The 14,087-nt window shown below is 36.6% G+C and overlaps 1 protein-coding gene and 1 long non-coding RNA gene across 2 annotated transcripts; one reads left to right on the top strand and one right to left on the bottom strand.

The window, feature by feature from the left end:
* On the bottom strand, positions 1–2,425 carry LOC145460535 (uncharacterized). Its single transcript, XR_014039862.1, has 3 exons — positions 2,321–2,425; positions 1,935–2,009; positions 1–1,368 (listed from the first exon to the last, which is right to left on the bottom strand). It is a non-coding gene; the product is annotated as an uncharacterized LOC145460535 (long non-coding RNA).
* Positions 2,426–7,332: 4,907 nt separating this feature from the next.
* LOC145502229 (beta-4C adrenergic receptor-like) lies at positions 7,333–8,391 on the top strand. Its single transcript, XM_081481483.1, has one exon. The coding sequence runs from the start codon at positions 7,333–7,335 to the stop codon at positions 8,389–8,391; it is 1,059 nt and encodes a 352-aa protein (XP_081337609.1).
* Positions 8,392–14,087: the final 5,696 nt, after the last annotated feature.

The following is a 14,087-nucleotide window of genomic DNA, read 5'->3' as shown; positions in this document are numbered from 1 at the left end:
TTTATTATTTGAAATATTTTATCTACTTAATAAAGATTATAAAAGAAATACAATATTACATTCATTGACCATTAAGTTAGGTATAACTTAGAATTAAATTACATCTTTGAAAAAAAAAAATTGGCGCATGCGTATTTTAGGCGCCGTAATTTTTCTAAGTCTTTTGACGGGAAAATTAAAACTTTTTAAACAGATGTTAACAAGAAGTAATTTTCTTTTTTTAAAAAAAAAAAGTTGGCGCATGCGTATTATTGGCGCCCGTATTTTTTCTAAGTTTTTTGGCGGGAAAATTAAAAAATTTTGACAAGGGTTACTCTTAGAGTAAATTTAGGCAGTCAAAACATTTTTTCAGAAAATATTTAATAAACTAGAGAAATTGATTTTGTACAAAGCTAACTCGACAAAAAATTAGCAGCGATTTTTTTTCCTAATTGTGGTTCAAGAAAGCTTTTAAAATTGCTTTTGGTTAGGACAATCCATTCTGAAATTGGTCCATGAAAGAAAATTAGAAAAAAATTGTGATTCTGAGCACGAAGGCTGACTATACAAATTTTCTTCTCGAGGTAAATAAAAGAATTGCGAAGCTCACGATACGAGAACTCGGTGAATCATATGAAAGAAACGTACGTGACTATTGAACAACTGTGGTGTTGCGCTACACTAACGACCATTGAGAATATGTTAATAAAGTTTTGCACGGGAATTATTCAAATCCAGGAAATGTTGCCGTATTTTAACTACTAACTCAGAAAATAACGAAAATAAAGTCTCGTTTGGTACCTTGCTGCCTTGCTGTTTGTCTAAACAAGCCAACAAAATATCAAAAGGCACTTTACAATCTTTATTAGCTCGATTAACAGGTAACTGTCCTGTTGCAATGCCGTGTATTGAAATTCCCGCACAAAGCCTTACTAACATATTCTCATCGGTCGATAGTGTAACGCAACACCACTGATGCTCAAGAGTCACGTACGCGTCCGTCACACAATCCACCAAACTCTGGCATCGTGAACAAAGGCAAAAGATTAAAACTGGATCAAAATGAATCGAAATTTGCAAAGCTAAGCTAACGAAACATTCCATACAAAACGTAACTGTAAATAATTTTTTTGGGCCGGTCCCTTTTCATAGAAAGCCTTCGTGTTTTGCTTAATTGCGAGCTGAAAACTTTTGCGATCCTGACGTTTAGTCCAAAGAAAAAAAATCCTCTCTTACACGTCCTATTTTTTCGGCTTGAAAAAATCTGTCAGTCTGTCTTACTTTTGTCCCTCATGAATTATGCCTGGTCTTTAGTGTCCTGTCGTCTTAGTATTGCCTCCAGTGTCATGTTTTTGCTTTTATCTTCCGTTAGTTGTATGGTCAGAAACCCTAAAAGAAAGAAAGAAAAATGTTCCATATATCATACTGAAGCTTCGTGTTGTTTTGTTTTGTTTTGTTTTGTTTTTAACTACGTAAAGCTTTCCTCATCCTATCCCATGAACCTTGTCTAGATATTCTCATCGCCTGTTTGTTGACAATGTGCAGATTTTGTAAGGAGAAATTAGATTTAAATCACATTTGTAAGAAAATAGATCAGAAAATTTCCATTAGCTAAATCAACATTATTTGCAATAACGATGTAAATAGTAATGGCTATAAGATACTTTCTGAATTTCGTTGTTCCTTAAACAGCGAGGAGTTTAGTTAAATTTGTAGACTGGTTAGATCAGAGCACTGGATTCGAACCCGACAACTGAAACGCCTTAGGTAACGCAAAACGTACAGCAAAACATACCGCACAACGTAACGCAAACTAAAAACAATGCTCTTATTGGGCAAAGAAATTATAAACAAGAACAGGTTATTTGCCAAAACTGGTTACTCTTCTCTGTATTATGTATAGTACATGACTAGCTTTATAACTCCATTCGAAATTTAGGAAAACATGAACTGACCTGCTGGAGATTTATATAGGTCCTTCTTAGATCTTTCTCTGTTCTAATTCTTCACTTGATGAACTTCAAGTCTGCCTGAATAACACAAAATATGATTTCATGAGCAAATTATAACTGGTTATGGTTTCTTTCAGAGTAACATTAAACAACGAGAAGTGATGCCAGTACATAAATAAATAATAAATAAATTACAATATTTAGAGAGGTAGCCACATCAGCCTTAGAATTTTGCTAGTAAATAATGTATTCGCTCTGAGCGAAGAGAAATTATCACAAGAATAGGGATTCAGTAGACACGAGCAGGTCCCTGTTAACCTCATTGTAGATCATTGTACATCGTACACACTTTCCTACTCCATGCAAGAGTAAGGGAAACGTGAACTGACCTGCCATGGTTGTATTTTGCTTCATCACTGATCTTTCACTCTTCCAGTGTCTTTTGTTTCATTGCCTGATAAGAAGTACAAATTAAAAGACAATATGATGTTATCGTAAGGAAACATGACGAAATTTGAAAAACATTATGAAGGAAAAGAACTGCAAAATCTGAACCGGAGCTGTTTTAATTCCTTCTCCGTGTTCGTTCTTGATACTTAAGTACTGAAGTCTCAGCACCAGTATAAAGTTAGTTGTGCTGTACCGTCATGAACTGTTTATCCAGTTTAGTTAAATAGACGTATCAAATTCTTTGAAATTATTTCAACGGTCTGACATAAAATGAGTAATAAAGCATAAGTTTTCTACACATACCACGAACAAGCAAAGGTACGTTGTGAGGTTACTTCACAACTTGAGTTGGCTTGCCGTTTCCGGCTCTCAAGTACCACATGCGATCCAATTTCGTTCCAGAAGGTTCCTCCAACAAAAGTATCTATCTCGGACAAGTTAGAACACGATTCTTTTAGTGTAGAAGCGGCATTAGGTAAATTTTGGAAGCAAGAAACCGAACTTCCAAACACCTCGTGCAAACGTGGCGAGCAACATGAATATCAAATGAGGGTAAAAATATTTGCAATGCAAATAGGACAATTTAAAAAAAAAAAAAAGAATTCTAACTTCGCTCCGAGAGGAATAGAAGAAAAGAAATCAATTATTTATTTATCCCTCAACATCGATGCGATTTCTCTAGTTTTATTTCCCTAAGCCTCGGTACCAAGTTCTAATTGGCCTCATAAGTTAATTAAGTCCTGATCAGTGACGGTGAAGAAGATTGGAGCTAACAAGCTAACAAAAAGGTATATATATGAACAGAACCCAAGGGAGGGGTGCTAAGGCATTACTAAGGAGGGAGGTTAGTGAAAGCCTGAGGTAAGCGCCGGCCATGGTTCACAAGGCTCGAACGCAGACTTAATCACAAGTAATGGCTTAAACACTGAGCAATTTCTAGGGGATCGGGAAAATTCGGTGACCTTTAAATGGCGTTCAAAAATCGTCGGGAAGATCTCGGTTCTTCTTCGGTGCTATGTTACTTCAGAAAACAACACCTTATCTAAACCAATCGGAATTCAGTTATCTTACCCTCTACGCCATAAATGAATGAAGACGTATTCCCAAGTAAACAATAAGCAAAACTGGGTGTTAAGATGCTAAATGCTAAAATTACCTTTACTCTGATCAGTAATTCCAACTGTCGTCTGTGAGCTCTGCACAGGCAGCGCCAGGTCATTTTCGGCAGTTTCTAACGTTACCATGAGCTTCTCGTGGAGGGCCTGAGCAGGAGACTCTATCACGTAACACAGCCCGGCTATGACTTGGCCTGAGACTGGGTTTACTGTCAAGTCCAGGGCCTTGTTATTAAAGGCGTACAAGAACCAAACAGCTCGGCTTAGCTGTGACTGTGTGTCTTCGGGATCTCCCACGAACACACAGTCGAGTTCGAGCTGGAACCATTGGACACACATCTCAAAGTCGCCTGCTTTGGTGGACTTGTCTACGAAATCTTTGGAAAATGAAAAAATAAAAACAAAGACAAAAATAAACGCCAGTAAAATTCATGTCTCTTCATTTGGCAGGTCACGAATCAGTGCTCTTACAGAGTCCCTCACAAGCAAACCATTCTGCTCTTTTCATTACACGAGTTCATGTTTTGGCCTTTGGTCTGTAGTGAAAGAAAAAAATCATACGAAAGTCGTTAAGGTTTGCAGGAGACGGTAAATATCAGCACAAGATTAATATTTGTTGTCAATACAGAGCATTAAGAACGAATTAGTAACACATCCAGCTTTAATCTCTGGAGGTTTTAGTTTCCTGCCTTACATATTTGTGTCACCACAGTTTAAGACGCGTAGCTTTATTTTGAGAATCCTTAAAAAATGTCATTTGCTTTCACAGCATCATTCCGCAACGTTCTTGTTTACTACAAATTATTGTCACCCTCACGATCGACCCTCAATCGAGCACTAGCGCTCGTCTTTTGGATATTGGTCGAGCTAAGACTGGGACCAGTAAGGTATGATACTAAGAAAAGAGATGAGTATTTCAACAGCGTACGGTGTGGTGTAGTGGTTAAGGGGGTTCGCTTAAGAGTGGGAGGTACAAGGTTCGAGTCCAGGTAGGGAAAAGAATAAAAAAAGAAAAAAAAAGAAAGAAAAAACTAAACTAAAAGTAAGGGGCCTGGTGCGGTCAAAATGTGGGGGAGGGGGAGAGACTTGGACGATAGGGGGGACTCCTTCAGAGTCAACAGGGGGAGCCCTTGGAAGACAACTGGAGGAGTCCTTCGGAGTCAACGGGAGAGTTCTTAGAAGACAACGGGGGGAGTCCTTGGAAGTCAACGGGGAGGAGTACTACGGAGACAACGTTGGGAGGGGGTGGGGCGGAGACGTAGGAAGCCAACAGAGGGGTAGTGAAAGAAATGAATCATGACTTAAAGGGTTGAGAGGTATACAAGGAGTAAAGAAAAAAAAAGGAATGTTAGAGGATGGGATAAGGGAAATAGGGATAAGAATGGGTAGGGTTAGACAAAAGGGAGGCTAGTTTAAAGATACATATCGTTGAAAATAACTTGGTATCGAAAAGATTAACTTAACAAAAAAGAAAAGGATTTTTTTTAGTGTGTAGCACCGCTGTAAATTTTTACTCGTCATTCGTATTTTGAAAAACCGAACAGGCTTGCCCAAATGCATTAAGCCTTTAAAAATATCCAGCGATACTACACACTAGAATGTTTTTTGACACTGAGAATCTTACTGCAACTGCTGTGATTAAAGCGGCAGACAAGCGTACTTGTTTCTTTGTCACCGTAACATTAATCCCGAAGTTGAAAATTTCGATCATTCTATTGAAATGCAAGGCGGCTTATTTTTAGTAGTGAAATGGCTCGTCAGTGCAAAAAATTAAGAAAAGACATTTTAGCCTAAAGGTTTAACTAACTACGTTTGTTATACCTTAATTAACTCTGGAGAAGCTGTTGCCGCGTCAATTAACTGCTTTCTTTGAGTGACTTGACAGCTCTTCAGGCTCATTACTTCCTCTGGAAGAATGGAGAAGTTCTCTGTAAGTTAAAGTGAAACTATACGTTTAGTGCTACGGATGTATGTTCTTTTATGTTCGTTTAACTGGAGATGCTTTGTGTGTATTTTTTTCATGGTTCAGGGAGGTTGAATTACATTTTCGAGGAAAAATCCCCATCAGCTATCAAATGAATTCGACAAATGTAAATGTAAATGTATACGTAATTGGCCACTCCCCATCGGGGCTTTTCAGGACCAATGTAAACAAACAATGATAAATAAATATTCAAATAAACATAACAAATGAGATGAGACAGACATCAACAAAGTTACAAAATGATGAAGACATGATCGTGCAAAAATAGGTGCTCGTTCCCAATCTCGTACCTTCTTAATGGAAAGTAACCCACTGAAATACAAAAGTTGCCAAACGCGAAAGGCGTTACAACTTTTGACATCTTTCTGTTGGTCTTTCTAAACTATTTAGCCAATCACAGAGCTACCAAACTGCACGTGCAATTCACGTGCAAATCAAATTCTGTAATGAATCTTATTTTCCTTTCTCCAAAACTAACCCGATATTTGGTTGGCCAAGCAGCAGGAAAAGCACAATAAAGTTATCAATAGTTGCCTGCCCCCTACAACTCAATATGCGATTAACATTTTTAGCAAGTCATTCTGAGGGATGTGTTCTCTCTAAGTCATTCCACGGGATGTGTTCTCTAAATAACTTACCGCTGACTTTTTCTTGCTGTTGTTCTTGCCGAGTTGAGACTGGGGTGGAGGGGGGACTGGTAACTCGGACAAGGCTTCCTCTTCCTCTTTGGATTCCAGATAACGAGCAAGTCTGGATACAAAAAGGAGTACGGTAAATTTTTTATCATGAGCTCTGAGTTTGAAGGAGCTCAGTTACGGTGTTTTAAGTTATTTGACCGCATGCAAAATTACCTTCAATTAAAGGAAACCTGAAAATAGTAGTTTACAAAGATAGAAAGAAAGAAAAAACAAACAAACAAACAAAGTGTTAGCTAGTGTTAAGAATTTGATTTTTGGTGTAACTGCCGATATAATTAGTATTCCGTTTTAACTTACTGGGCACTCGGAAGTCTTTTGAGCGAAGCTTTTCAAACTGTACTTAGTACAACTTGAATAACTATTTACCATTAAAATTACAGCTCAGTGAAAGCTATTGTTTGAATTTTACTACTAAACTATTCTTTTTGGATTACGCTAAGCCACTGAAGAAGGCTGGAAATTGATCTTGTTTTCTTTGAGGACTGCGCCTCGATCTAGGCGGTACACACTAGCAATAACGGACACTAATTCTAAAAGTAAATGCATAAAAAATAGCTAGCGCTAGAACTAAGTTCCAGAAAAAAACATTTTACAACCAGTTTCTTGCACGTGGTTAGAATGGCTGCAACAATGGTTGCAACTTAAACGACTAACGAAAGTAAGCAACATTATAGAGCAAAATATCAATCAAGCTCTGTATATCGGATAACTTCAAAGACAATACAGATTTAGTTAAATGCAACAAAACAACATTGTTTCCTATTGGGAAAACAATAGCGGTTCCAAATCCAATCATATTTCCTGTTTGGAGTTTGCTATGCGTGTCCTCTCTGCTGAATACTTTGCATTCAGGATCTTGATTTAAGTGCATCATTAATTATGCTCAATATGTGCAGTGAAGATTAAAATTACTAAATGCTTAATTATAGTTTGAAAATGAAAAAAATGATTTCAATGTAAATTATAAGTTCGATGAAATTGTGATCAGGCGATTAAAGCATTACTCCATGCAAATGAAGGAAAAATGACACTGAATCTTGACTAATGCCAGCTCAAACCAATGAAATTCATCTAAGTAGCAAACCGCAAAACGCAAACAAGCCATTCCAACAACGCAAAGTTACGAGGCCTTGACAGGTCAGAATCGAGCAAGTATGAATCACACTGCATTTAACACCAATACCTCTAGTTGTGGTAATTCACTTCATTCTATAAATCCCGCAAACATTTCTTCTGATCTTCGCGTTGTATTAATCGTCAGAATCGTCGTCAACGGTCTCACCTGTCCTCTCATCATTGTGCTCAACATTCTGGTGATGGTTGCAGTGAAAACCAGACCTCAGCTTCGCACCAAATCTAATATATCACTCGCCTGCTTATCCACAACTGACCTTACAGTAGGACTGGTTCTTCAACCTCTATATATTGCGAAGGAAAGTTTACTTCTCAAAGGTGACATCATGTACTGTACTACTGAAACCACTATATCAAACACTGCAGTCACATTTATATGTTTACTGGCCTCATTTCATCATTTGGTTTTAATGAGCGCCGAGCGTTATGTTGCAATTAAACACCCCTTCGTATACGAGACCCAGGTCACTGAGGTTCGCATCATCATGGCCTCTGTTCTGGCGTGGGCTGCAGCTATCATCATTTCCTTCGTAGGCCTTCCACCCACAGCAATTCTAATAGCTTCTGAAACACTGCTTATCATTCTCCCCATTTACTTCAATGTCTCTGTATACAAGGAGGTCCGTCGCAATAAAAACAAAATTGCTGCCAACCAAGTTTCGTTAGAAGCCAAGGAAAAGCTACTCAAGAAAAAGAACGCTTTTTACACGACTGTTATTGTACTAATAGTTATTTTGCTGTGTTATATTCCAACAAATATCTGTTCTGTTATTCTGATCTCTTTCAAGGAAAGAATCCCTCCCAATATAATGGTTACAGCTATGTTTACTTTAACTTTATTTCCAGTTTTGAATTCGTTGTTTAATCCGTTGATTTACGCTTTTAGAATAAGTTATTTCCGCCTAGCGTTCATTCAATTGTTGTCAAGGAAAACTATTTCACAAGCTGAGGAACTTGAGAAGAAAATCTTTAGATCAAGACAGATTGGAGTCAATGGTAATGTCAATACAGGACAGGGAAATCACACATTGAACAATGAACGCGAAACAACAAGGCAGGCAGAAATGCATAGTAGCTGAGAAGAAACACTTCTGTAATAGAAATCAATGAAAAAATGCAAAAGACAAGGACAGACACCCAATTAGTTGTTAAAAAGGAATGGAAGCGTGTTTTCCTAAAAGAAAAGAAAATCTTTGGAATAAGGCAGCTTGGAGTCAACGGTAATGTTGATACAGGAGAAAGAAATGGCACATTATACAGCGAACACGAACCGACAAGACGAGCAGAGCCGCATGGTGGATGACAAGAAACATCTCTGAGATAAAACTAGATTTAAATCTACGAAAAAATTATAAAGTGCGAAAGATAGACACCCAATTAGTTGTGAAAAAGGAATGGAAGCGTGCTTTCCTAATGTATAGAATTTTTTGAATTGTTAATGTTTCAATTTGTTGCCCTTGTGTAATTCCGATAAGATAGGATATTTTTATTTATTCGAGTTAGGCAACAAAATAGAAATATATGCAAAAATTGTTCTAAGAACAAATTAATAGCCAAGCATTTTACTTTACAAGGATGTGGATAGTGTCAATTTTTAACCCCATGATATTCTATTTTTTTATCGTCGTGACGACAAGATTATCATTTTACTGCACAAAAGTAACTATTGGAAATTCGAATGGTCGTGAAATTCTGATCATTGAGGGACAAAGGTAAAGGCGAAACAGCAAAACAAAACCGTGAACCGGCAAACTTTCATCTCGCTCGCGCTCTTCGCTTCTCGCAGGACTAGACCTGCACGAGTGTAGATTGAAATTATGTTTATTATCTGCGCTAAAAGGCATCTAAAACATTTTTGGCCTTAATTACGTGTGGATCAATAAATAGGTGACGCACTTTATCGGACAGACGTTAAACGGAAAATAACCACGTTTTGTAACAAAAACAAATCTCTTATTTTACTTGCTTTGAGTTGAATTCGCTTCATTTTATTGTATTATAACTTTCAATTTTAAAAACTAATAAATTAGCAAACTACCAATAACATTTTAATATTGCGTTACTGTTAAATGAAAACTACAGCGACAGCAGGCGAGAGTTAATATTAGGAAAAAAAAAATCGTATAACTGCCCTAATAATTAATATTCTGTTCAAACAGTAAGAATTATTTTCAGCATATGTAAATGCCATGAAATTTCCACCGCGCACAAACTATCATTTAATCTTTAATTGTTTTATTTTATTTTATGTTATTACATTACTCCTTCCGAACCATCCCTTATTGACACAGATTGGCGGCAAACTGACCTCGTCCCTTTTAAGGCGAGCGCTTTCGAAAATATTATTGTGATTTTCTAAGAATTTAAAGTCTTTGAGAAATTCGCAAAAACAAAAGAAATGCAGCTTTTTGCCTCATTAAAATACGAAAAATTTTGGGAAAATTGACAAAGTTCTCTGTATTCGCATTGAAACAATCCACAATATTAGAGCACGGGATAAACTTAGCTTAAGAGCTTTACCTTTCTTCTATCCAACAATAGGAATTTTTAATTTTTAAAATATCAGGCACTCTTAATTTAAAAGCAAGAGAGCAACGTAAAATTTTAAAGGAAGAATACATAAAAACAACATGATTACGAAATAATGATAAGCAAAATATGAAAGCAACTTCAATTAGATTTTGCCGTCATCTTGACCAGCCAATCTGTATCAATGAGGAATTTTGGTTCCAAGCAAAATTAAAGTAAATTATTATCCAACTGCAGCGAATACCGTCCAAATAACAGTACAAATATACAGCGATATTGTACAGTTATTTGTACAGTAGAAAACCTGTTTGCCTTACTGGTCGGCGCGCGCGCAAAACTGTCACACTCTCCCTCTTCCACTGATAAATTTATTGACCACAGCAATTGGATAATAAATCTCTTATTAGATGTTTTGGTGCGTAGTATCGCTGTATATTTTTAACTACGTTGTTTGTATTTTGACTTGCCCTACGGGCTCGTCAAACTACGGCACAACTCGTAAAAATATATAAGGATATTACAAACCGAAACATCTAAGAAGATACATATCATTAAAAATTAAAACAGCAGTCTGCGTGCGGTGGACATTTCATGACATTTACTTATTCAAATAGCAGTTTTAATTGATTTTCTGAAGAGACGTAAGTCGCTGGTAAGTTTAAACAGAATATTAATTACAATAGGGCAGTAACATGAATTTTCTTTTCCTAACTCTCTTCTGCTGTCGCTGTAGTTTTTATTTAACAGGACTGCAATGTTAGAATGTTATTGGCAGTTGGCTTCTTCACTAGCTTTTAAAATTGAAACTTTTAATAAAATAAAACGAGGCGAATTCAACTGAAATCAAGTCAAATAAGAGATTTGTTTTGTTAAAAAACGCGCTTATTTTCCGTTTAATATCAGTCAGATGATGCGCGTCAGCTATTTATGATCCACACTCAAACCAAAAATGTTTTATGCGCCTTTTAGCGTAGAAAATAAACACAATTTCAAACTGCACTCATCCAAGTCTAGTCCTGCGAGAAGCGAAGGGTTTTGTTTTGTTGTTTCGCCTTTACCCTTATCCCTCAATGATCAGATTTTCACGACTGTTAACGTTCGAATTTAAAATAATTACTTTTTTGCAGTAAAATGATAATCTTGCTGTCAAACGATAGAAAAATTGAAATTTATGGGGTTAAAAACTGATACTATCCACATCTTTGTAAAAGTAGGATACCTGGCTATGTACTTGTTCTTGGAAACTTTTTGAATATGTTTCTATTTTGTTGCTTACCACGAATATATAAATGTAATATCCAATCTTAACTGAACGGAATTAAACAAGGCAACAAAATTGAAAAATTAACAATTCAAGAAATTTTCAAACTTTAGGAAGGTACGCTTCCATTCCTTTTTAACAACTAATTGGGTGTCTGTCTTTGTCTTTTGCGTTTTTCCATTGATTTCTGTTACAGAAGAGAATCTAAGAATCTAATCTAAGAGCCGATATCTACTGATAAATATCAACCAAACACCGGCGCAAGTTATAAAATCGATTCGGCTTATTTGTTGCCCATAGATTGGCCCCAGCTAGAAAACAGACGGAAACATAATGAAACACTTTTTAATCTTAACATTTTTAAAGGCATCGTTAATTAAAAACAATTCACTTGGAGTTTGATGTTACTGTTAAGTCGTTTTAAGCTGTAGTCCTTTCTTTGAATATTTTAATTACGAGAACGAGTTCTAGAAAGGAAATCGTTTTAATTTAATGTTTTTAAGCTTAATAACAAGTTGATATTGTTGGTTTGTAGCCTTACGTGAGTGAAGGAACACTGCAATACCGTAATCATTAAACTAGTATTTGCCGATTTCGCAACATTTCAACGCAACATATCGCAAGATTTTGAAAACATGATTCATCATCGCAGTTATATTCGTAACTATTCAGCTGTGAAATCTAAAGTCTCAAAAAAATTCAAGCCTGAATTAAATTTACCTTCAGCTTTAGAAAAACAGAGAACTATAGAGCACCGGACTTGATATAATCAAAACGTACCTTCAACTTATTCGGGGGCTACTTTAGTGTAAATAATTGTTAGTATGTAATTGTACTAAGAAATAACGTTATCCTGGAAAACAAGGTGTCTGACGGAGACTCGTTGTGCAAAGCTCGCCATGTAATTAAGTAGATGAGCTGACTGCCCACTTGAAGGTAAATGTTTGCTTCAGTGTTCTTCCAATAAGCCGATTTCAACTTCGTTTCTTTTTAACGGTGCATGTTTTGTTGTAATGTTTTTGGTTTTGGTACTGCAGTGACCGAGCTGACTAACTGATTCAAAAGCGCCCGCCAAGTCACTGTTTTTTTGGGTTTTTTTTTGTTAATCGCGTTGTCCTGCATTTCTCGTCTATACAGCCTCTTTCCGTCTGCCTTGACATAGAGAACGTAGTTTAAGCAACTATCAAAGCGACGTCCATGAAAAAGTCAATTAAAAATGGAGTTATATTTTACTTGCGAATTCGGGGATACTATAGATTTATTTAGTTTCTCTTTGATTGTCAGAGCTATCTTTAACTGAATTTGTAAGACAGCGTAAAATATGAAAACGTAACTTACAAAATTCGCCATTACGGTTCATGTTGTCACCGGCAGAATCTGTTCTACCTTGCTGTTTCAAAGAGAGCGCCGGCGTAGACATTCTCCATGACTGTAAACGGGCATGGAGAGCCATTGCACTGCTAATTAAACCTTTGCTTTTGCGACGTTCCCGTTGCCGTTGTGGCTAGTCCAATCCCCGAGCTCCCTCTTTACAGGCGTTGAACCTACAATGAGCGTCGCCTAAAGTATTTACAGAACCATTTCACCCCTTCCCGCACTCGTTAGCCTTGCGTAATTCATGATAATTTCGTTATAATTATTCCTAGTTGCAAATCACTCGGCCACGTCGGTCGAGTGCTTTACCCGTCAATTATTGGTTTTCATGTGACGTCATCATTGCCCAAAACTTAAGACTATGAATCCTTGTGAAAATTTAGTTTCATAAATGAAAAATGATCCTTTTGGACATTTTTACTAAGGTTGAACATTAGAAAGTTATTAATCATATACTCATTATAGGAAAACAGCCGATTTATTCTTGTCGATGCAAGAATTTTAAACCGAACTCCGAGTTGGTTGGGAAGAAATAGCACTTGAAACATCTCTCATGGACGTTAGCAAAATTAGCAATTGAGAACATTATCAACACATGTCAACACCACCCATTACAAACTTGTTGTTTACTATCTTGCAACAAAAAACAAAAGCTAAAATAGAATAGATAATGATGACTGTAAATTACTGGATTGCCGCCAGTAGGGCAGAAACAGGTCTCAAGTCTTCTTTTAATGATATGTGGTGTTTTTGAAAACATTGTTTCACATCGTGTTTTGAATTCAAGGCTATCTTTATTGAATATCTTCGGGATCTGTGTTCAAGTGTATCTAAAATCCGGCTTCATGGATTTCAGATAAGTCTTTACTTGGAATTTTAGAATGTTGGGTTAATGCGATGACAATTTTAGTTAAATTATAATAATGGAGTCATTTTGCATGTGTCGCTTTGAAACGAAGCGGCACATAAACAAACCTAAAAATAACTTAAGAGGTATTACCTTGGGTATAATACCTATATGGGGGATCCACTCTCTTACGTTAATTATCGTCACCTGCTGTAGTCAGACTGTAAGGGAAATTAAGAATTGATCTCATTTTAGACAGTGCAGTAAAAAAAGGTGAGTGATCTTAAAACACGAACCAAAGAAACTATACGCGACACTCAGTCAGTCGAACGAAGATTGATTTCACCACTGTGAAGTGTCAACCGCACAATAATTTTACTCAGTAAGGTGGCTCAAAACAGATTTTGATGGTTCGTTATAACCACTCTTTATCACTTGATGCTACAATCATGGTATCAACAAACTGTCCAATCATTGATGGACACGTTGTTACCTTTTTCGTGACACAATAGGTTACCATAGCAACAGTATCACCTGTTAAAAACATCCTTAGTTACAGCGTTAGGGGTTTATAATTCTAAGAAATTATTTCAACGATCTCACATTAAGTGAGTAATAAAGAATAAAGTTTCTGCACATACCTAAGGCAAGTCTTAAGTATTTGGTAGCTAGTTCATTTCACAGCTTGAGCTCGCTTGCCGTTTCTGGCTCTCAAGTACCATTTGCGATCCACGTTCGTTCCAGAAGGTTTCTCTAACTAAAGT

Source organism: Orbicella franksi, chromosome 11, assembly GCF_964199315.1.
Source record: "Orbicella franksi chromosome 11, jaOrbFran1.1, whole genome shotgun sequence".
NCBI classification, from domain to species: domain Eukaryota; kingdom Metazoa; phylum Cnidaria; class Anthozoa; order Scleractinia; family Merulinidae; genus Orbicella; species Orbicella franksi.
The sequence above is the reverse complement of the archived record's forward strand: the minus strand, read 5'-3'. Positions and strand labels throughout refer to the sequence as shown.